At 36.3% G+C, this 25723-nt stretch overlaps 1 protein-coding gene across 1 annotated transcript in view; it reads right to left on the bottom strand.

Moving 5' to 3' along the window:
* Positions 1-629: 629 nt before the first annotated feature.
* The window catches only part of LOC122790382 (solute carrier family 2, facilitated glucose transporter member 6-like), a 338986-nt gene continuing 313892 nt past the window's right edge, over positions 630-25723 (bottom strand). Inside the window, exon 10 of the mRNA XM_044057896.1 lies at positions 630-1213. Within this exon, the coding sequence (XP_043913831.1) occupies positions 1055-1213 (159 nt within the window). The 3' untranslated portion in view covers positions 630-1054. The remainder of the gene's footprint in view (positions 1214-25723) is intronic.

Genomic DNA, 25723 nt, shown 5'->3' on the forward strand with positions numbered 1-25723 from the left:
ACAGGATTACAGTATTTTCAGAAGCTCATTACATTTGTTGTCGACTTGCAGTCATCTTTGCAGGCTCTACCTGTAAACTAAACAGAATGCCAATCTGTCATGTGTGGTCCATAACCTGTGCAGTAATCCTTTAAGCATTTTATCTTGAGCTTGTTTCTTGTTTGCTGTTCATATTTTACTTTGATCATATTTTCCCCATGAAACAAGTAGATTGTTGTCAAGGAGCAGGTCTTTTTTGGATAAGAAACATCTTTACAAGTGGGGGTATCACAGAGATTACTATTTTCAGCATGTTACTTGGTACTTTTATAAAACTGAATATACATTATAATTAGAACTACAGTCCAAGGAGAAGTGGTTTGAGTTGAGTGCTGCTTGTTTTTTACACTTGATTTTGACTGGCATTCCAGTAATGTATTTAAAAAGTAATTTATTTTTTCATGCCTCACAACCTTTTTGTTTCCATCTAGATATTAAGTAAGCTGCCATGTAGCCAATGCGTTGAAATATTTTTTTTTCTTCTACACTTCATTTTGTCTTGACTGGACTCTCATAATGATGGTTTGGCACCCAGGGCAGTGTATTTAATTAAAATCCCAGTTTTTGTGGTTTTTAGCATTGCCCCACCTCTTTCTAGTTGGCCACACCCCTTCCCATTGGCCCCACACATTCAGTTATGTCCTGCAGCCCCCCTTTGATTTGAAGCAACCAGCTGCCACTGAGGCTGGGTCATAAAAATAAAAAACCTTTCTGGCATCCAGCACAGATCTGGAACATCCTGAATTCATTGTTGATCCTGACCATTATTAGAGTAAGTAGCATGAGGGGTTGGTAGACCTGGCAATTGAGGAGTGGCACTAGTATTCCCTGATGGTCAGCTGCAGGAAAGGAAAAAATAATAAACAGCTGGACTTAACATCTATAGTTATAAACTAGTAAACTGGTATTTTTCTTAGTTGTGAACGTTTCAGGTAATTAGTGTTGCTGCTTTTAGAAATGCTTCAACTAAGTTTCTCCTGTTTTTCTTCATATGTAGTTTTTGAAATCAGGATGGCTATGAAGCATGTGATACCATCTCATTATTTCTGAAGTATGCCTCAATTTCCTCTAGAGATTTTCCTTTTGTTTCAGGAACCCATAATCCAGTGAATAAGAGATTCACAAGGCAGATAATGGTGAAGAAGTAGAATGGTACGTCAAGGCCAAAGTGATCCTGAAAAGTGAATAAATAATCATTAAAACACATTGAACAAAGGTTGTGATACACATACTAGCAAGGGACATCATAATATATTATGCTGAAAGAATTTCCTAGCTAGTCACAAACTTATCAAGGAAGCAGCAGTTTAATAATCATATTCAGTTTTGTTATCTGGCTAAGCAAGATCCCAAAAAAATATTTAAAAAAATTAACAAATGCCATGATGTGCAACCCATCACTGTACTGGTAATGACATCATGAGCCAAGCAATATTCAGTGAAATATGAATGCAGCAATGCATAATGAAAGAATATACTACTATTCCTTCAAGTTGTTATGCTTTTCTTTCCAGCTACATAGTCTTTTTAAAGATGCATGCAACTGAGAATAATTTTTTTTGTAATTAGCTGCATGTGTTACCTTCTCTGGAATAAAAGATTTTCTTAGCTTTCATTTCTGTTTCTGGCATCTCTAGTTTCTGTATCCTACAGCTGAGGTTCTTACATAGCTACAACACTGAAAGGGCATTGAAAATAAAATGGCCAGAAGAATAAATAAACTGTCCTTGCACATATATTGGAGGGATCACAGTGCTTTACCAGTATTGTGTACATGTGTCTTATGGACCTGAAGAAGATACATGACTATCTTATCTTCTCTGGAAACCTCATGTGAGAAAAGTTACAATAGTATATGAGCCATGATCCTATGGTAGCATGCAATAGGGTGCATGAGCCATGATCCTATGAGAGTGTGCAATAAATACATGAACCATGATCCTATGGCAGTGTGCAGTACAATACATGAGCCATGATCCTATGGCAGTCTGCAATCGAGTACATGAACCATGATCCTCTGGCAGTGTGCAATTGGATACATGAGTCATGATCTTATGGCAGTGTGCAATACGATACATGAACCATGATCCTATGGCAGTGTGCAATAGGATACATGAGTCATGATCTTATGGCAGTGTGCAATAGGATACATGAGTCATGATCTTATGGCAATGTGCAATTTGGTCCCTGAATTTGAGGAATAAGACTTGTATCACTTTACGAAGAATTAAGCTCAGTATGTTCAAGGTAGGAGAAGGACTAAATCAGTGGTGTGTCATTATCTCCCCTTCTGTTCATGATTTTCATGGACAGAATATTTATTTTATTTTTTATTTGGCATTTGTTTACCAGGAAAGTCCAACTGAGTATGAGCCCATTTTCAGTGGAGGCCCAGGAGAAAAGCTACACGGTAGACATTAAACAGACTTTAAAAAAATTGAACAATGGTTACAAATATTAAGACAATAAGAAAGTAGTACAATTTGTTAATAGAATAAAAAAATAAGCAAAATATAAGGCAAGCAATAAAGTTGACCATACATTCATTACATACAAGACAAAAGAGAGTTCCTAATATGCATGTTACATAATGATGCATGAAAATATATATAACAGAATAAGTAATAGGTCGTAAAAGTCATATACTCTTTCTGGCAGGAGAACTAGATAGTAAATTTCAGTCATAAATTCTGGGATAGATAAAGGTTAGTGTAAGAATATAAAGAAAGGACATTAGAATGTTAAGTAATTAAAGAGAGGTGAGGCTAGAAAGTAGGTAAAGCAGGAAAGGAAGTAGGATATATCAATAGAAAATCTATTAAGAATGGGGAAGAATGGAATAGAAAAGAGTACTAAGATGGCATGGAGCATTGGCAGATCCAATTATTGGTTAGATATTTTTTTAGCCTAGACTTGAAGGAATAGTAGTGGGGTATAAGTCTAATTGCTTCTGGAATGCTATTCCATGATTTGGCAACACAGTGAGAGTACAGACTAACCCCATTAGATCTTTGAAATTCGTAAATAGATAGTAGATACTTGTGAGAGAAGCGTAGGTCAGGAAAAATTTGTGAAAATGAGGAGTATTTTGTGAGTTAATGTTAGTTGATTAAAGGTGAGAAGGTAGGGTAGTTCGAGAAAATTTAGGGATTTGAGAGCAGAGCAATGGTGGGATTGGTGGGCCTGCCCTCTGGCAAATTTAGCTATTTTATTATAACACTGACTAAGGTTTGCTTTGAGGGAAGAGTGAAGATTGGTTAGAATAGGTGAAGCGTATAGAAGGGAGGGTGAGAGATCGATGTAGGTGGTGGTAAGGGTTACTCTTGTGGAGTTAGAGATAAATTTCTTAGCCCTATATGTCATGCCCAGTTTTTGATTAGTTTTTTTATGATGTTGCTGATATGTATGTCAAACTTAAGATTATTATCAATAGTTACACGCAACAGTTTTGTATGTAAAACCACACTGATTGAAGTATTGTTCAGAGAAGTAATAGCAAAGTGAGAGGTACCTGTCAAAAATTGGTTTTGGTAAAAATAGTAGAAGTGTATGTTTTTTTGTGTTAAATATTAAATGGCTGTTGGTGATCCAAGACTCAATGGAATTAAATGCTTCTTGCATTAAACTTTGTAGATGAGAGAGAGAGTCCTGGCAGAACAGGTTAATGTAGAGTCATCACCATATTGAGTTAGGGTGGCTTGTTTGGTGGCAGTATTAAGATGGTTAATAAAAATGTTGAAGAGAAGTGGACCTAGTATTGAGCCTTGGGGCACCCCAGTGCTAATAGGTGTGTAAGGAGAGAAGTTATAGTTTCATCTGACAGTTTGATATCTGTTAGACAGATAGGTAGTGAAATTGTAAGGATGTTTTGGTTAAGCTCAGAAGAGATAGTTGGGCTAACAGTTGGGGGTGGAAGACAGTATCAAAGGCTTTGGATAGATCTAAGAAGAGAGAAGAGACAAAGTTTCCTGAGTCACGAGCTTTGTTGACAGTGTCAGTAAAGGACAGTAGAGCAGTGATAGTGCTGTGTGCTGGTCTGAATCCATGTTTGGTGGGAGAGAGATTATTGTCAAGTAGGTATTGAAAAAGTCATTTATGGATACAGTTTTCTAGAATTTTTGATAGTGGTGAAAGAATAGCAATTGACCTATAGTCAGAGATTTCTGTAGATGTGCCATATTTGTGGAGAGGAAGGATGAAGGATTTTTTCCACAGGGAAGGGACATAAGGCTCTTTTTTTTAAGGTCTCCAAATCTTTTGGGTTTCTAATACCATGACAGAAATGGACCCCATTACTTAAGTCAAAGTATGATTAAAGTTCATGAAATTAGTATTGTTGCAATCTTTCATGTCAGCCAGAAGTGCTCTTCACAGCATCCGCAATGTGCCCAATAATGACTCCTGCAACTCATATGAAGTTACATGTACTGGTAACATATCTAAATATGATTGTAGATTATTTTTTATAAGACCCATTGCTCCTACTATTATTGGAACTGTGTGGGTATCTTTCTTCTACATTGTTCTCATTTCTGCCTGCAAATCCTGATATTTTATGATTTTGTGTCTCTCTGTATGCAAGACACTGTAGTCACTGGGTGTGGTGATTTCAATGATCAGTGCTACTTTTGTCTTCTTTTCATGGACCATTACATCCATTTTTCTAGCATTTATCTTTTCAACTGTTGGCAATGGGTGATCCCATGTGATGCAGACTTCATCATTTTCTGTGATGCTTTGTGGTTCATGTTGCCAGTGTTTTTCAACTACTTCATTGTCATAAGTTTTCCACAATCCCCAGTACAAAAGTCTTGCCAAGTTATTATGCCTTTCTATATACAGTCCTTCTGCCATTAGTATATCACACCAGCAATGAGGTGTGCAACTGTTTCTAATTCTGTTTTACAAAACCTGCATTTGCTGTTTCTCCCACATTTTCAATGGACTTTGTAAACCAACCTGTACGTAGCCCACTGTCTTGGGCCACCAATATTAACCTTTCATCTCTTGGTTTGAATTTGCCTCTCCTTAACCATTCCTGCATTTGATCCTGATCAACATGAAGTTCTTCCAGAAGTTTTTTTTATACTTGCAACTATATTTATGCATTTTCCACATTTCTTGCCTTCTCATCTGATCCTTCACCTTATACGCTTTCGTTTGTTTTTTTGGCACATTCAGTTGCTGCCTGATTTTTATCTACTTGTGGTTTGATTTCCATTCCTGCTTGATGCTGATATGCTTCTGCTAGACTAAGCAGGGAAGTCATCCTAGATTTATTCTCCTCATGTTTCAAAACTTTCACTACATTTGGGTCTTGTGAGCTCAGTAGATATGTGTGCAGTCCCACGATTGCAGATCTATATATGTAATCAATTTCAAGGAGGCCCATACTTCCTTCATAATGGGGAATATATAACCTTGGTTTGCAATGATTTTTAAAAATCATTTGGTCAGTATGAAGCATCCTTCTTGTTTTCCTGTCTAATCTATCCAACACATTTTGGGGCCAGTGAATCACTCTAAAACTGTAAGTTAGGACAGGAAGAGAAAATTGGTTTATGGCTTGTATTTTCTTCCTAGATGTCAGTGCTGTTTTCAGGTTCATAGGTGTTTACTAGACCAATGACCACAAGGGCCTTTTTAAGCCTAGCCATGCATCTCAAATCTCTTGACAAGTTCTGATACCCTTGATAAGTGTAAGCATGGGCCTGAGAGATGAACCATTTACAGGTTACCTGTGTCCATTAGAGACACAGGTGCTAAACCAGGGATGAAGTTCCAGTTTCCTATTCAATTGTCTAAGTTGCACTTGAATTGGGTTAGGGAGGAACTCTGCTTCACATGGATAGGGAGCCTGTTCCATAGATGGGGTAGTCTCTGGGATATATACCTATCTCTCCTGCAGGTCTTATTTATATCACAGGCAAGGTTTAAGTCTTTAGAACGAGTAATTCTGGTGCTGTATGTTTTGTGGATATGCAGGAGTTCCATCAGAATGTGGTCTGACAATGCCCTGTATGCCAGGCATAGATCTCTCCTCAAAAGCCTGTAGGAGACAAAATACAGGGATAGGTCCTTGAGGTGGTCTGTATACTACATTTTACTTTCGCCCTGTATTCTTTTTGTCAGGAACCTCTATGGACATTTGTTGGATATGCCTGGTTCGGTACACACCAAAGGGGGCACTGTACTCAGTCACAGGTCTAATGAATGCTGAATACAGTGGAACGATGACTTACTTAGACTTAGATGCCATACATTTGTTTATAAGTTGCACAACATAGAATGATTTCGTTATCACTGTAGACAAGTTTTGTTCAAAGGCTAGATTACTATCTACAGTGGATATAAAAAGTGTACACACGCTGTTAAAATGCCAGGTTTTTGTGATATAAAAAAATGAGACCACAATAAATCATTTAAAAACTTTTCCCACCTTTAATGTGACCTATGACCTGTACAATTCAATTGAAAAACAAACAAATCTGTTAGGGGAAAAAAATAAAAAACATACAATACGCTGGTTGCATAAGTGTGCACACCATTATTTTGTTGTGTGTGCAGATCCTTAAACTAATACTTTGTTGAAGCACCTTTTGATTTAATTATGACATTCAGTCTTCTTGGGTACATACCTGCCATCAATTAAAGAGACTCTGATTAACCCCAAAGAAAGTTCTGCTGTCCTAGTAGGATTTTCCTGACATTTATTGAGTTGCCTGCTACAGCAAAAGCGATGGTTCACAGGGAGCTTACAAAGGATCAAAGCAATCTCATTGTTGAAAGGTATCAGTCAGGAGAAGGGTACAAATAAATTTCCACAGCATTGGATATACCATGGAACACAGTGAAGACAGTCATCAGAAAGTGGAGAAAATACGGGACAACAGTGACGTTGCAAAGAACTGGACGTCCCTCCAAAATTGATGAAAAAACAATTTGAAAACTGGTCAGGGAGGCTGCCAATAGACTTACAGCAACACTGAAGGAGCTGCAGGAAATTCTGGCAAGTACTGGTTGTGTGCTACATGTGACAACATTCTCCTGTATTCTCCATATGTCTAGACTATGGGGTAGGGTTTCAAGATGGAAGCCTTTTCTTACACAGAAAAACATCCAGAGCCGGCTAAAATTCGCAAAGCAATACATCAAGTCTCCCAAAAGCATGTGTGAAACTGTGTTATGGTCTGATGAGACCAGGGTTGATCTTTTTGACCACAATTCCAAAAGGTACGTTTGGCGCAAAAACAACACTTTCCATCACCAAAAGAACACTGTCCCCTCCGTGAAGCATGGTGGTGGCAGTATCATGCTTTGGGGTTGGTTTTCTTCAGCTAGAACTGGGACTTTTAGTTAAGATGGAGGGAATTAGTTCCAAATAGCAATCACTTTTGGCCCAAAACCTTCAGGCATCTGCTAGAAAGATGAAGATGAAGAGGAATTTCACCTTTCAACATGGCAATCACCCCAAGCATACATCCAAATCAACAAAAGAATGGCTTCACCAGAAGAAAATTAAAGTTTTGGGATGGCCCGGCCAGAGCCAAGACCTAAATCCAATAGAAAATTTGTGGGGTAACCTGAAGAGGTCTGTGTATAAGAGATGCCCTCGCAATCTGACAGATGTGGAGCACTTTTGCAAGGAAGAGTGGGCAAATATTGCTAAGTCAAGATGTGCTATGCTGATAGACTCCTACCCAAGAAGACTGAATGCTGTAATTAAAGGGTGATTCAACAAAGTATTAGTTTAAGGGTGTGCACAAACAAGAAAGATTAGTTTAAGGGTGTGCACACTTATGCAACCAGTGTATTGTGCAGTTTTTATTTTTTATATTTTTTCCCCTAACAGATTTGTTTGTTTTTCAATTGCATTGTACAGGTTATAGGTCACATTAAAGGTGGGAAAAGTTTTGAAATTATTTATTGTGATCTCATCTTTTTATATTACAAAAACCTGGCATTTAACAGGGATGTGTACATTTTTTATATCCACTGTATGTGAGTCCCTAAGTCCCTAACTACTGGGTCAACTCTAAGGGGTGTGTTGTCAATATGACAGTTACCAGGGATGGATGACTTCCCAAAGGATACTATTATGTATTTCTTGGCATTTAGTTTTAGCCCATGGTGCTGACACCAATTGTTTGTCTGTGTCAGCCCCTCCTGGAGAACATTTGTGTCAGTGTGAGATTCAATGACAGCTCCTAATTTGCAATCATCTGCAAATTTAGTCAGCCAGAGACTAATGACATTGGCCTTGACTTCTGAGAAGTAAATGCCAAAAAGGAAAAGGAGTGGTCCAAGGACTAATCCCTGAGGGACTCCACTTGAACAGAAAGAGGTCAGTCACATGTTTTATTGTTGATCCTTCATCAATTACCAAATGTTGCTCAAGTTTTATACCACATTCTTGTCCCAAATTGATGTTTTCTTTATGCTGCAGTTTACCTGCTTTAAAGGTTGCTTTTGCACATTTATCAAGACCAAATGACATTCTTACATCATCTGAAAAGGTTTTGTCAACTTGCAGTTATGCTTTCAATTCCTCGTCTGATGAGCTATACAGTTTTAAATCATCAACAAAGAGAAGATGAGAAGTCTTTACACTTTGTTGTTTTCTAGGAGCCAAATTGTAGCCATGGCCTAAGCTGTTAAGTAGACAGCTTAATGGGTTAAGGGCAAGACAGAATAGCAGTGGTGACAGAGTCACCCTGGAATATCCCCCTTTGAGTTTATATCTCTGGAATAATAATTTGTCCTTTATCATGGCTTAATTGATAAGTGGTCTGCCACTGTTTCATGGTCACTGTAATGTAGTCGATCAGTGTAGGGTACATCTTATACGTTTTTAAGCATTCCTTTATCCATGAGTGTGTGATACTATCAAATGCTTTTTTGTAGTCAATCCATACCATACTTAGATTCTTTACCTTTTTACAGTTCTCTACTATGTACTTAGCAGCAAATGATAATTTGTTCCATATGACTTTCTTTTATTGCCCTGTTGTTCTGTTGCCATAATTAAGTTTTCTTCTAAATGACTATAAACTGTGTTGGCATTAGTTCCAATGTATAGGTTATACATTGTCGGAAGGCAAGTTATTGGTCTATAATTTTTTGGGTAGCTTGCAGGTTCACTCTTAAGCAAGAGTATTGTTTTTCCTGTTGTTAGCCATGTTGGTGTCTGTTCAAGATGCGCATACAAATAGTTCTTACTCATGGCTAAATCTTTATGCAAAGATGTCAATACATTTAACCAAAAGTTAGGTACTGCGTCTGGGCCTTGGGTTTTCCATTTAGAGGCTTTTCTTAACTTTATTTCAATCTCTCCTTGATGAATCTATTAATAATTATTGAGACTGAGTAGGCAATTGAGTCCAATAAATACAACTCCAGAAAAACGCCAGATACTTTAAATAAAACAACAAAGCTTTCGGATTACAAATCCTTCATCAGTATTAAAGTGTCTAAACTGGATTCTAAAGCCTTTATTAAGTAGTCATTTAAACAGTCACATGATAACAGCCAGTCTATAAAAACACAAAACTGATTACAAAATTCACTAGATTACTTTGATTAATTATTTAAAACATACTCTTATATGCATATAACATACATAATATAAAATTAAAATTTATAAAACATAGTTCAAAACTTATTTTTATCTTATTTTCTTCTGTTTTTTAACTAATATTGGCTTAATGGTCAGTGCATTATTCAATCCTGGTTTCATATCAGCTCTTAGCCTAATTATCCAAGCATATTCCCTATTCTCTAAAGCATTGTTCAAATCCCCACCTCTAATCTGTTTATATACCATATATATTACTCTAAATTTAAAACTATGTCCATTGCCATTGTCTGCAGAAGGGGAACATGGCTTGAGCTTGCACAGGAGGTATTTGAGGAAGGAAGTAGGAATTGGATGAAGGGAAAATGTGGAGTGACAGGTAATAGGAGGCTGAGAGAGGGTAGAGGGAGTTGGAGGGAATTTGTTAGTGATGGAAGCTATGCTATCAGTGAAGTAAGAGTTAAACTGAGTTGCTATCTCAGGGGAGGTACTACCACAGGAGGGCTGGGGGAGGACTGACTTCTTGAGTTTAGGATTTTTTTGACAGTGTGCCAAAAGATTTTTGGACTGGATTTGTACTGAATTTGTGACTTTTCATAAAATTGTTTCTTTACAACATTACACAGTGCTTTGAAATGCTGTAAATTACTGTGAGTCTTATGTTTTAAGTAAGTTGTCCAAGCCTTGTCTCTTTTTTGCATGAGTGATCTGGTATAGACAGAAAGCCAAGAAGTATAGTTGGTTTTGACTCTTTTCCTTCCGGTGGGAGCTAAACTTTCTAAAGTGTTTAGGAATGTAGAATTAAATTGTTCAACTGCATCATCTAGCGGTATGCATTTAAGGAAGGACCAGTTAATGGAGTTTAGTAAATTTGTAAAGGCCTGTTGGTCAAAGTTGGATAGGCTTCATGCAGTCTTGTAGGTGTGTTGTCTACATGTATGTGAAATAAGTCTAGCTGTACAGATGGAGTGGTGATCACTAATACAGACTGAAAGTGTTCTGGATTGACAAAAATTGTTAGGATGGGAGACCAAAATCCAATCAATTATTGAGCCATTTTGGTTTGCAGAACTGGTAAACATTGGGTAAGTAATTAGTGGAGAAAATCCAAATAGGTTTATGCTATCTGTGGGAAACTGTAAGTTAAGTTTCTGTCAGTCAGTGTTTATATCACCTAACATTACTGTTTCCAGAGCAATATTTTTTGATACCCAAGATAGGATACTTTGCGGAGTTGATAAGTTATTGCCAGGGGTATGTATAAAGCTATAATACAGACACTTTTATTATTGTTTAATTTAAGGTAGGTGATCAATAGTTCGGCTTTGTCAAAGGAGGGTATGGATTGGTTTTGAGGGGTTAAAGAAATAGAAGCAGGATATATCACTGCAACACCTCCTCCTTGTTTTTAAGTCAGTCAGCTCTGAACATATTAAAGGCTGGTGGAAGTACTTTGGTATTCTTTATCTGTGGTTTAAGCCAGGTTTCAGTGATTACTATTATGTCAGGAGATTGTGCAGTCATCCAGACATGCAAATCAGAAATTCTGTTGCACATGCTATGTCCATTTACTGAGATAAATTTAAGCATATTTTGTAAACCAGGAATGTGAGTTGAAGATGTGGATTGTGAGATGTTGAGACCAGGGTAAGGGTGGATGTCACTACAGAGCAGGAAGAATTTCAAGACGGTGTAGTAAAGATAGAATTTCATTTTGGTTAAATGGTCAGTAAGTGTAATGTTAAATGGGTATAGCTGTGTCTGAAACAGTTTGGGTTTAAAGAACAGTATATTCTCTGTGTACAAGAGATGAGCGCTGATGGGCAGGGAGTAGTGATTTGTGTTATTGGTGTAAGAGGTAATGTTTGTGGGAGAGCTTAGAATAAGTTAGATAGGTACCAGGTATGATGATAATGAAGAGCAGAAGAAGAGCATTAGTGAGAGGAGAGGAAGGAGAATAATTTTAGGTTAGGGACTATTAGAGAGATAATCAGACAAACTACTTAAGTGGATAATTTGAGGAGAGTAATAAAGTTTGTAGAAATGAAGGAAGGGGAGGAATATGTGGATAGGATGCTAGTGTGATAGTAATAGGAATATGTTGAAAGATGGAGTGTATGGATGAGGAAGGTGGAGCTAACAGAGGAAGGGGGTGAATGGGGGTGTAGCTGGCAGAGGAATGGGTGTGGTGTAGATAGGTTTAAATGTAGAGACAGTGGGTGGATTAGGGGACAGGGTAGGGGAGTGAAGTGAGCCCAGAGAGGAAAATGAAGTGGGATGACATCCAGATAACAGGAACTAGCAGGTAACTACTCAGAAAAAAAAACTATCAGTGAGGCTCCAGCAAATCTATTTAAGATGCTGGTTATAGGGTCAATTAAGTATTGGTTGAAAAGTAGTAAGTTATATAAAGGTACATTTACAGCTTATAAAGAAAATTAGCTTAAGGGCATTTGGTACTCCTCTTTAACTAAGCATAGTGGAATCAGAAACTGCTGCAAGTACAATTACTAATTAAAATAAGCTGGGAGGAGTATGGAGGGTGTGCACACTACATAGATTGCAAGTGGAACAAACACAATATATTAAACTCAACTATTCAAGCCAAATAACATTGTTTGTTTGTTTGTGTCTTTCGGCTTTTCCCGGTTAGGGGTCGCCACAGCGGAACTCCGGTCCGCTAATGATTGGTAGCTGATTTTTACATGCCGAGTTACCAGCCCTGATGCACAACCTTCAACGAAGGTACGCCCATTCACACGTCTCCACGCAGAAGACAATCTAGCTGAGAATCAAACCAGATAACGTCTTACTGTGAAGCGACAACGCTATTGCAGCACCACCACCGTGGTACATTACATACTGAAAAGCCAATTAAAGGAAAAAAAAACATTTATAAACATTTATTTAGATGTATATAAGGCCTACAGAGCATAGGGTTTAAGGGCACGAAGGTTGCATCTTTGTTGTTTGCAGATAATTTTGTCCACTTAGCCTCATTTATTATTTCTTTCTTTATTTATTTATTGACATTTGTTAACCGGGAAAGTCCGCTGGGTCAGAAACCCATTTTCAGGGGTGGCCCGTGGGAGAAAAGCTCCAGTTACAGTTCAAAAAATTTTTTACAACAAAATAATATTTACAATATTAAAACAGAATACAAAAAAGTTTTTTTACAAAAAGCTAATGTTTACAATATTAAGACAGAATACAGATTTAGTTTACATAAAATCTCTTAGTGATTAGTAATACACAGAGTACAAGGTTATTTGCAGACTGGGTAGGAGTTAGTAGTACACATATAGTATTTTTAATGAAATTCATTGTATGGATGGAAAAACTGTAGATACATTCCTAATAAGCAGTTCATTTAGGATTTAGCCTAAATAATGATTTAAAAGACATGACAGCAATTGACATACGTTAACTAATGTGGAGAAGTCAAGAGGATTTACAATTTATTATTTGCAGGGCTGGACTTAGCTGAAATGATGCCCTAGGCGAAGTAGAGCTCTGGCGCCCCCTTATGCCCTACCCACAACATACTTAAAAAACAACCCTATTTGAGCCACACCAACAGATAGGCCGCTCCCCAAGAAAGCCACTCCAGTAATTTCCTTAAATCATTTAAATGCATAAGAAGAAAAAGATACCTTGTAATGTAGTTAAACTGCAACTACCTTTGTGTACTCATTTCCTACTTTAAATACCAGAACTGAATCACAGTCAAGTAGGGCCCTAGGCAGGGTAATAGATTGCCCCCCAGAGCAACCCCTCTTGCAGCAACCCCTACACTCAGTAGCAGCCCCCTCTCCAGTCATTCCAATGTTCCATTACTTGGCTATTTCTCACCAGTTACCATACTTCTTCTTCTTCTTTTAGCTTTTCCCAGTTAGGGGTCGCCACAGTGGATCACCTGTCTGCTCATGATTGGCAGTGGAGTTTTACAGTGTCGAGTTGCCAGCCCGGTGCCCAACCTTCCACAGAAGGCATTCTCACCAGTTACCATACACACTGTTCAAATCTATCCATGTGCATACTGTTTTCTTATTAACTTCCACAATGTTTATAGATATTGAAATAAAATAACACAAACACAGATAGCCATTTCCTAAACAAACAATACAGTCTCGCAATGAATACAGATTTAGCATGAACAGTAAACTTCTCTGCCCTTGAAACAGCAAAACTCACATTCATTAAAATAGCATGAAAACCTAGATTCATAGAAAATGCATCTGGCTAGTGGAGGATTAAGTTTATCTTTGGGCTGTTTTCAAAACAGACCACTTGCACACATTTTTTTAGGGCCATGCATACACATATTTGTTTTTTTGATTCATCTTCCTGACTGTATTAAATTATATTCCTTGTGTAATACAGCACCACTTGTTAGAATGGGTTTTAAATTTGTAATTTTAAACATTCTTTTAATAAGCGATGAAACAAAATGTATAAACCAATAACTACCCACTTCAGAAAATTTCAACCACAAAAGGCCATTCAAAACTTCTGTAATTGCAATCCACCAATATCACTTGATAGACACAATCTCTGCAGAAGTAAAACCATCTGAATAATTCTACGTTAAAGAAATCTGTAACTAATGAAGAGGTTGTTACTGACAAACAATTTTACATTTTAATGTTTTATCTATAAATTCAGTGCCTGCTGCCCTTGAAGAATTAATTGCCTATATTACATTTAAAAAATTGGTAAGTTAGTTATATTGCAATAGGAAATAACAAACCAACAAGTTCATAGTTACTACATATCTCATACAAAGGAGGACATACTCAGGAGTGTAGAACCCCTTTCCCCCTTATAATGCAAACAATCATATGGGTACTACAATATCAGCACTCCATTTCCATAGTGTGGGAGTAGAATCCACAGCCCTCTGCACCAAACACAATTATGCTACCAACACTGCTTTCAGATTCTACAATACAGTGTGCCATTTGATAAACAAATAAACAGATTTTTGCGCTTTGGAAATAGACTTAGCATGAGCAGCAGTAAACTTTCTTCATCACTTATGTTTCAATTGTTATTTATAGTTGATTATTTTTATTATGGTAAAACTAATGAAAAATTTTCAAACAAGAAAAAAAAAAGATCTGCTTTTGGCACTACAATTATCAAGAGTATGTTCTGTTATTATAACTCCTGACAGGAAGAGCTTGAATGTGTCCTATGAGTTGCAGACGATGTACCCATCCCTATCAGATATGAAAGTTATGTACTTATCATAATGGTATACTTATAGGAGCAACCATTGTGTTAGTGTATATATGATAAGTAACGCCACAGATAAACCACAAACAAACTTTTAAACAAAAGCGAGAAGAAAACCAATAGGAGCCGGCAACTAACAAACACTGGTTTAATAAGCGCTTTTGGTAAAGCAAATACTTCACCTTCATCAGACAAAAAAACATCAATTAACTATGTTTAAATACATTTCATAAAAGTATTAAGTAAATTAAATGATTACTTAATTGTGACTCGTTACATCACTTCCGAAAAAAGCAAGACTGTTGACAAACACGACACACTACCAAAAAGTTTTGTGGTGCCAAACGTCACTGTTGTAAATTGTGTGACAATTTGCTAAAGGCAAATTGAAAATACTAATCACAATAAAAAGTCATTTAAAAATCATTTAAACATAAATTAAAAATTAGAAATTAGAAAACCTTTTTAAAAACAGCAGCACCAGAACAGCTAAACTACGCTGTTAAATGCCAGAAAAAGCTGGTGTCAAATTTAAATCTCCCAAACTTAATAAGTTCTAGAACAATACTTAAATCTTAAAAATAGCTTTGTCATCAACAGGAAATTTATCTTGCTTAGTGAAAAGCTGTTACTTCGTCAGTAAATAATTTCCATAAAATAATCTGTGTATTACTCCATAAAAATAGTAAATACACAGATAAGCTAAACAAACCTAAATAACCTGGAAAACCTAGAATGCATTAATATTAAATATGCCAACATAAGTTGGATTTTATTTCATTTTATCTCCTTAAAGCTAACCATTTAAGGATACACTTAATAGACAGGTGTTCAGTGACACCTGGGTATGCACATGCTGTGGTTCTTATTTGCCATATTAATTCATCAATTTCCAATAAAAGTTGCCAAGGACCCCCTCTTGGGTCATTTTGCCTTTGATATAAAATAACAAATTTAAAATGATGATCTATATGTTCGGAAATATGTTTTGCCAAAGCATTATTCATGTCTTTTTTGCTAATAGCATAACAGTGCTCATAAATACGTTGTTTAATTTTTCTTTCAGTTTTGCCTATATAGAAGGCTTTGCACTGGTCACATAATGTGGCATAAACAACTCCCTTGCTCTCACAATGGTATCTCTTGTTGATATTATATAACTTATCATTAATACGTACTTCTTTCCCTACTAAAATTAATCTACATTGTGGACAAGAACCACATTTGAACATGCCATAAGATCTAGTGGTTTGTGGTCTCGTCTTCTTTTCCAATAATGCTTTAAGATTGAAATTCCTTCTATACGTAATTTTAGGTTGCAACCCTAACTTATTATGAAGGGTTGGATCCTCAGTAATAATTCTCCAATTTTTGTTCATAATACGTCTAATAATTTGATGGTCTACGGTGAAAGTACACAAAAAAATAGTCTTATAATTGTCATTTTTAGTAGATAACTGGACATCCTCATATTGACCGGCTAATAATGTAATATTTGCCGTTTGCCCACACAATAGGGGTTTAAAATGTCCAGAATGACGTTTAGATGTAACTTCATTCCTAATGTCGGTCACAAGGTTTACAGGATAACCACTATTAATAAACATATTTTCTAAGTTCTCACATTCTTTTTCGAAATCAGAGAACTCAGTAGTCATCCTTGCCGACCTGACCATCTGTCCCTTAACAACCGCTTTCTTCTGATGGAAAGGGTGGCAACTACTGTAATGTAAAAAAGCATTAGAATATGTAGGTTTCCTGTAAATCTTACTAATATACTTTAAATTGGGTCTGTCTTTAATAAGAAGAATGTCGAGAAAATTAATACTATTTTCATCTAAATTGTAAGTAAATTCCAAAAAATCAGTTAACTTAGTAATACTTGCTATGAAAGAAGGGACTAGTGTTTTTGGTCCTTTGCAAATAAGAAGCATGTCATCCTGGTACCTAGTGTACCAGGTGACATGCTCTTGGAACAATGGGTGAGGAAAAAGTAAAGTATTTTCCCAGTGGGCCATGATGACATTAGCAAAGCTACCCCCACATGGGGAGCCCATGGCCACACCGGATTTTTGTAAATATAAGTCACCCTCAAAAGTCATAAAATTATTAGATAACACCAACTCTAACAATGTTTCTGTTAAATATATAGTGTTATCTGGAACTTCCCTAGAAGCCAAAAAGTCCCTAATCCATTCAATCCCTAGATTTTGGGGTATGACGGTGTAGAGGTCCTTCACGTCTATTGTCAAGAAGCATGCTTCAGCCTGATACTCTAGGCTGTTAATATTGTGCAAAAAACCCCATGAATCCCTACAGATTTGTGATTTGGATTCAGTAAGAGGCTTTAATAAGCTATCCGCATGTTTAGCGCATGCATACGTGACTGACCCTCGCCCGTCAACAATTGGTCTGAAGGGTGGGTTATTAATTGACTTGTGTAGTTTAGGAATGCCAAAAAATGCTGGTACCTTAGGTGCTAACATTAATAGATATTGGTACAGATCTAAATCTATGTACGCTTCCAAAAAAAGATCTTCCAAAATATTTTTAATCTTTTTATAAGCTATATTAAGCTCATTAACCGAAACTTTCATGTAAACATCTGTGTCAAGGTGTTTTGTCATACAGTCAACATACATTTCATGATCCATAAGTACCAGCCCCCCACCCTTATCAGGTTTCATTGCACGGATATTACATGCATTCAAAAGATGAATAATTTCATATTTAGATGGTTTAGTGTTCCCATACCTATTGAATTGGTTATTATTAACTTCATGCATGTCTCTTAGATCCATTTCACACATTCTTTCAAATAAAGCTAGATTAGGATGTAACACTGAATGAAAAACACTAGAGACTCTTCTAGAACTAACTAAAGATGTACTATCACCTGTTAAAATATCTAGGTTTAACTTACGAACAAATAATTTTAAGTCAATAATAGTTTTGACTAAGTCCATTTTCTTACTGGGAACAAAGGATAAACCCTTCGAAAAGAAGTCTACCCATTCCTGTGTGATATTCAGTTCTGTGAAGTTTAGCGAATTGCGTTTAGCAAATTGTCACACAATTTACAACAGTGACGTTTGGCACCACAAAACTTTTTGGTAGTGTGTCGTGTTTGTAAACAGTCTTGCTTTTTTCGGAAGTGATGTAATGAGTCACAATTAAGTAATCATCTAATTTACTTAATACTTTTATGAAATGTATTTAAACATAGTTAATTGATGTTTTTTTGTCTGATGAAGGTGAAGTATTTGCTTTACCGAAAGCGCTTATTAAACCAGTGTTTTTTAGTTGCTGGCTCCTATTGGTTTTCTTCTCGCTTTTGTATATATGATAAGTCAGCATTGTGGCTAGAGCAGGGGCATGGCAATTAAGGGTGTGTGGCTAGTGTGAGGGGCATACCCTAGCACTCAATTCTAGTTAGGTTCAGTATATTATTAGGCAAGTAAGTAACTGATTATTAAGTAAGTCAGCTTTTGCTGTTATTACTATTATCTGTAACTTTATGTAGTATTAGACATTGTTAGGTAAGTGAGCATTTGTGGAAGAGTTTTCAGTAAGTTGTGGTTATGTGAGGTGCTCTTTAGATAACACATCATGACGTATATATACATAAATGCATATATTACACATGCACACACACAAAAATTATTGTATAGGACTGTATAATTTTTCCAAGAGTACTTCCTTTACGATAACATGCATGGTGGTAATTACAGAAGGGTTTAGGTATACCCCATCTGAAATCCAGAAGCACCAACATACAAAATTTTATACAGAAGCAATTAAACATGACTTTTTAGCATGTGCCCTGCATATAACAAAATGTACCGAAAAAGACCTAATTTCTTTTTTTTTTATTTCAACACTTCCTCTGACCAAGTGCATAATCTGCAAACAGCCGTGAAGTGCTGTTAATATCCTTGTGCTTTCTTTGTAACCTACAAAATAAAAAGTTAAACAAGTTTTGCAGCTATAACATTTAATGGAGATTACATTTATGAAAACAGATTAAAGGGAGTATTAACTTGATCCCCATTTAACTATGGGCAACTGCAACTTTTTTAATTGTTACAAACAGATGCACTAATACATATTATTAGCTGTTGTGTCAGCCTGTTGATAATAAGCCGAAAAAACAGAAAACAACATAAAAATTCAGATATGCCATTTCTGGATACATCTGTGCCAAAATAGAACGAAAAAGGCAACTATTTAAGAGTAGGTCACCTAAACACTATACATCACAAAGCTGCTCCCCACCAACCCCACAATTATAGCTATCTCAAGCAGATCCAAAGTAACACACACAAAGACCAGAAAAGCTCGACAGAGATTTTAAAATATCTTCTGATTTTTTTCTAGACATCGCTAAACAATAAATGGTGATGTTCATGATCCTGATGCCAGTCTCTTCCATCTCCACAGGTCTCAGCAAAAACAAAGACAAGCACACGGTTCCCACAAAGTAACACACACATAGTCTCTCACACACACACACACACACACACACACACACACACACACACACACACACACACACACACACACACACTCACAGTAACAGAATGACTAATTTAAATTACATACAAACACATACACACAGACACACTTTCTTTCACATACAGAAACGAACGGCTTAACTTACACATAGATTCACACTTACACTTACCTTGTATTGAATCTGAAAGGCCACACGTGCATGCATGACCTTAACCCTTCTCTTCACTGAACTAACTTAAGTTCTGCGCATGACGACAGAAATAATTTTTCTTTTTCACTTGTTGAAGCCAGCCTCCTAGCCAACCTGAAGCTATAAAAGTGGGAGGGCGCTTCCCTCTTCTCTTCACCCTATGGTTTTGCTATTTTGGGATCTTCTCAGCACCCATCACTCAGAGACAGGGCACCGAGAAGATCGCAAAATAACAAAAGTACATTAATTAAAATAAATACATAAAATTCCACCCTTTACGAGGCTGTATGGCGCCCTAGGCGGTCACCTAGTTCGCCTATGCCTAAGGCCGGCCATGATTATTTGAGATTAAAAGTAGTCATACTAGTCAGCAAAGTCATGTAACTGTAATCTCCAGCATGTACTACAGTGGTTTGCTGCTGCATCTGAAGAGGCTATGATTAAAATCAGTTCATTCAAACAAGAGAATATGGCTTTCAACTGGAAAAGTATGAATTGCTTTAAACAGGTGTGATGTGGGAGGGTGGAGCAACTGCATTTGATGAAGGAGTTTGTGAGTTTGTAAAAGTTCACAACTAATGGTAGAGAGGCAATCAGAAGACATTTTGGGTGCAGTGATGTGACTACTGCAAGCATTGTACTGGACTGTGGTGGGGAAGCAACACCCAAATATTAAATTATTTTGTTGACATTAACAGGGTATTACCAGATAAATTAAGTACCAAAACTTATTTGAACGATTTATTACAAGCAAAGGAAAATAAGTGGATCATTCTGATTGGAGATTAATTTATATGTGGGTTAAATAAGTATATATTAGTTTTATAATAAGGGAATATGTTCTTTCAATGAGCATTTCTAGTTAATTAGTTAAATGAAAAATGCTAATAAAAACATTTGGAAATGTATATTATTTTGTATACATGTTTTTGTCCATTCCACTTTAAATTTTAAATGGTTTTAAGCGTGTGGATTATTTGAGCTTGTATTTCTATCTCCAATTGTGAGGGAGACAGTTTACACTGATGAAACTGCATTTAAAAGTGAACTGGTCTGTCTGTAATTTTATTATACACCAAAGAATTTTTTTAATATAATTGTATGACCTTTGGAGTACTGAATTCGGTGTATTCGATTTAATGGTGTTTCATGCACTTGGAGGATTGACAGTTATAGGTCAATTGTATCCTTTTTTGTTGTGTGCATAGCAATGGGCTCCATTACTGACTTGGTTGAAGTACACTTTGTTTGAATGCACGGCACTTAAATTAAAGTGACTGAATGTCATGTATATCAAGAAATGCAGTGGAACTCTATTTTTGTTTGAGCTTGCTTAATGCTGGAGAAAGGGGAATTTTTGTCTTGTATTGCGTGATTTCAGAGCTGGTATATATAAGTTAATGGGGAAGTGGGAGCATAGTCTTCCATGAGACTGGTGCAGGGGGGATGAACCCTGCAAAAAAAAAACAGTTAACGTAGATTTTGTTTGATTCCAAAGAACACTAGTTTGATATTCCATTCTTCAATGTATTTTGCATTGTGTTCTTTAAGTGGTATATATATATATATATATATATATATATATATATATATATATATATACACATATATATATATATTTGATGAATTTATTTTGCATTGTGTTCTTTAAGTGATATATATATATATATATATATATATATATATATATATATATATATATATATATACATATACAGTTAAACTTCAAACCATCTAAAACTCATAACATCTAAATTCAAAACATCAAGACCACAACAAACATCAAATTTCATAACATCGAAACTTTGCATCACAGCATCGAACACTGCAAATCACATAAAAGTAACATCCGCTCCAACTATAACAACACCAAACTAACAAACACACTTTTTACTACATTTCTGAAGGGGGGCAAGCCCCCTTGCACTCCCCATGTGGGGGAGCTCTGCCCCCACATCCCCCGCAAATTAAATATACCAACTCCGAGATCACACGACAGTAGGAAAAAGTTAATTTCCAAACCCCACTGTATCGCGATCACCATAAAGAATCTACATATAATGTCTATATCACTTACCTGTATGGCCTAAAAACCACATACAGAGTGACAAAATAAACACCATATAAATAGTATAAATTCCTACACTATATAAATAACTATATAAATAAAAAGTACTGCATCTCATACTGATACCACAAGAATAACAGATTAAACTATAACATTTACATGTGTCATGACACACTATTCCATATTATACATTTTCAATGTTGTGGCTTTTAGATGTTTTTATTAATTTATGTATTGACATTTGTTAACCGGGTTAGTCCAGCTGGGTTTTTGGCCCATTTTCAGTGGAGACCAGAGGAGAAAAGCTCCAAGTACAGACAGTTTACAAAAATAAAATATAACAACATTTATAGTAAAAAATGCTAAGAAATGGAGTTATATAATCTTATAAAAATACAAAGCAAAAGTATGCACACAATATTGTAGTTGAGTAGTTTCAACTACTTACATATTTACAAACATGAGTTCGATCCATCAGAAAAGAGGTATCATCCAGTACAGGGTTTGCTATTGTTGTGTGGGGAACTTATTGAGCTGAGGTAAATCAAGAGTGGTGGAGAGGGGGAGGTCAAGTTGGGGCTTTGCAAGAACAGATTTTTTGGAGCTGATTAGGTGGAGTCTGACCTTTTCCATAAAGTGGGCAGGGTGAATAGTGAAGCATATGTCTCTATTTATTTATTTTACATTTGTTGACCGGGCTAGTCTAACTGGATATATGTCGATTTTCAGTAGAGGCCCGGGGAGAAAAGCTCCACTACAGCGTTATACACAGATACAGATCTGAAAGTAAGTGACATGAAAGAATACTATTTAAAAACTAGTAAATCATAGATACCACTTTAAGTAGATAACCAAAAGGAAACAGAGTGACTTAAAAAAGTAAGTACATATAGGTTACATATGAGAAACTTAGACAACAATAGAAAGAAGGAAACATTTATACATGTAAACATTGATCATATTAGAAAAAACAAAATTGTAAAAATAGAAATGTAAAACATTTTTTTTTAATCAGAGAATGAATGTTATGGTCATGTAAAGGTGGTGAGTAAGAGAAGGAAATATCAGTCAGGATTAATACATGGGCATAGCCATTGTGAAGTAAGAAAGGTTCATAGTTGCTTCTTAAAAAGAGGTGTGGATGTTAGGAATGTTAGCTTAATAGGAAGCTTATTCCAAGAGTTTCCAGTGGTATTAGCAAATAGACAGTCTCCAGATTTGTTATTAGGTTTAAGGGTGGCTACTAGTATCTTATTAGCTGAGCGTAGGGTTGTCAGATTTTTGTATGGGTTAATGAGGCTACAGAGGATGGGAGTATTTGAAGGATGATACAGGATCTTCTGAGTTATAGTTAGTTGTTGAAGAAGAAGTTGGTTTTGCAGTTCCAACCATCCTAACTTTTTCAAATTTTGGCAATGGTGGGTCTGGATTGGGGAACCAGTAGCAAATCTGGCAATGTTATTATATGCAGTGGCCAGCTTATTTAGATTATTTTTGGATAGGTTAGTGTAAATTGGTGATGCATAGAGAAGGGTTGAAATTAGGTGTCTTTGGTTGATAATAATCCTGGCAGAAGGTGTAAAGAAGGTTTTAAGCCTATAAAGGAAACCAAGTTTTCTATTGACTGATTTAATGGTTAAGTTTATACGAGTGTCAAAATTAAGATTGTGATCGATTGTTACGCCTAAAAGTTTAGTTGTTGTTTCAGGCACTATTTCAGTGCCATTATTTGATACTACTGAGAAATTAATGGGGGGGAGACTATAGGGTGGGGGTGAATAGTAGGAGTTTTTTTTTTTTTAGGGTTTAGGAGGAGACAGCGTTTGAAGAACCAGTTTTCCACTATGGTAAATGCATTTTGGGTGCTAGACTGCAGTTCAGCTTGAGATGCTGCAGCACAGATTAAGGTAGAGTCATCGGCATATTGTATGCAGGTGGTTTGAGGAAGGGATGTTTTCAGATCATTGATGAAAATGGAAAAAAGGAGGGGTCCCAGAATAGAACCTTGTGAGACTCCTAGGGAGATAGGGAGCTGGGTCGATAGGTTATTGTCCCAGAGGACTGCTTGTTGTCTGTTTACTAGGTAGGACTTAAACTATTTGATTGTCTGAGTGTCTATTGAAAGTGTTGTAAGTGTATCTAACATTAGGTGATGATTCACCATGTCAAAGGCTTTGGAGAGGTCTAAAAAGAGAGCTGAGGAGAGTAAGTTGTTATTACGATTTTTATTAATACAGTCTGAAAAGGATAGTAGTGCAGTTGTGGTGCTATGAAATGGCCTGAAGCCATACTGGCAGTCTGCTAATAAATTATTTTAAAGGATATGATCAAGTAGTTGCCAATGAATGCATCTTTCCATGATTTTTGCTAACGGAGACAGTAGAGCTATGGGGCGGAAGTTAGAGATTTCAGTTGAGTTGCCTCCCTTATGTAATGGGATAATATGTGAGACTTTCCAGAGAGATGGGATAGAACCTTCTGTGATGGTTCTGTTTATTAATATGGAGATAGGGTAAGCAATTACATCAGCTGCAATTTGCAGAAATTCATCTGGAAGGTGGTCAGCTGAAGGTGAACATGGTTTTAGTTTATGAAGTAGGGTATAGATGAGAGCTGTTGGAACAGGTTTAGTTGTAAGGCAGGAGGTATATTGGTTAGGGAGCATGTGTTAGAGATGCTGGCAGGAGATAAGGTATTTGATAAGGCTTGGACTGTTTCAGAGAAAAATGTGTTAAAAGTATTGACAATTTGGCTTGGAGAGTTCTGAGTCAAATTCGATGGGGTAAGAGTTTTGGAGTGACCTGGATGGAGTAGGCTATTTATACCTGTCCAGAATTTTTGTGTGTTTAGATGTTGGGCTTGCTGGATTTTCAGATAATAGTTTTTTTTATCTTGGAATATTAATTTTTTTGTAGCATTTCTCAGCTATCTAATGGTATCATGATCATTTGAATTTTTAGTATTTCTCCATTTGGACCAGATTCTATTTCTCAATAAACATTTAACTCTAGGAAGTTTGTTCCAAGTCTGGGCTATGGAGTATTTATATAAGAGTTTGCCTACTGCTTTTTTTGATTGGTATATAGTAGTTCCTGATTTGAGGTATGGAGAGTACAAGATGGAGTGTAGGTAGAAATGAAGGAAGAGAGAGCAGGACAAGATGAAGGTTTGTAGAGAACAGAGTGTAACATTTGAAGTTGTGTTAGCAACAGTAAGTGGGTGAATTCCAGCCAGTTTAGGGATGTAAGGGCTAGGCAGCGGTGTGAATTATATGGAGAGTTAGTGATAAATCTAGTAATCTTATGGTAAGCTTGTTGAAGTTTGTTTAAGGTTGTGGATTGAATGTTGGTGAACACTGGGGCAGCATAGAGAAGAGATGGGAGACGGAGAGCTTGAGCAAGGGATAGTCTAGCATTTGCAGATAGGAATTTTTTGTTACGATGTAGACCTCATTTTTTGGTTTGTCTTTTTTATACATTGGAGAAGGTGCATATTAAATCTGAATTCATCATCAATGATGACTCCTAGAAGTTCAGTGTGAGCATCAGGTTTAATAACTGTGTTAGAGAAGGAGGATTTGTGGTGGGAAAGTGAGCAGGAGAGAAATAGTAAGAGTTTTAGGTTTTAGATGTTGTGTTCTCGATGTTTTGAATTTAGATGTTATGAGTTTTAGATGTTTTGAAGTGCAACCATGTGTGTGTGTGTTTGTGTGTGTATATATATATATATATATATATATATATATATATATATATTGATACAAACATACAGTTTTTAAGCTTTTACTTAAATTCAACTGAACGTTAAATCCCAAGGTTGTGTAGTTTCTATTGGAAGTTCAAGACAATGGCAAGGGAAATGAAAACTAAAAAAAAAAATGTGTAAAGAAGAGCAGAGAAGTAGCATGTCTCAGTCTGAAGCACACAGTCAGTGAGTTTTATACTAATTTATACATTGTCATGGAGACCGAGGATAGGAAGAGTAAGCTGCAGGTGTGAGTTAGCACTGGTAGTGATTTTTGCAAAATAACCTCTAACAACAGGTATGTTTTAAATTTTTTATATGTATATTTAAAAGATCTTGCTCTCTTACAAGATCT

The sequence above is a fragment of the Protopterus annectens genome, chromosome 16.part0 (assembly GCF_019279795.1).
Source record: "Protopterus annectens isolate FY-2018-M chromosome 16.part0, PAN1.0, whole genome shotgun sequence".
Lineage (NCBI taxonomy): Eukaryota > Metazoa > Chordata > Ceratodontiformes > Protopteridae > Protopterus > Protopterus annectens.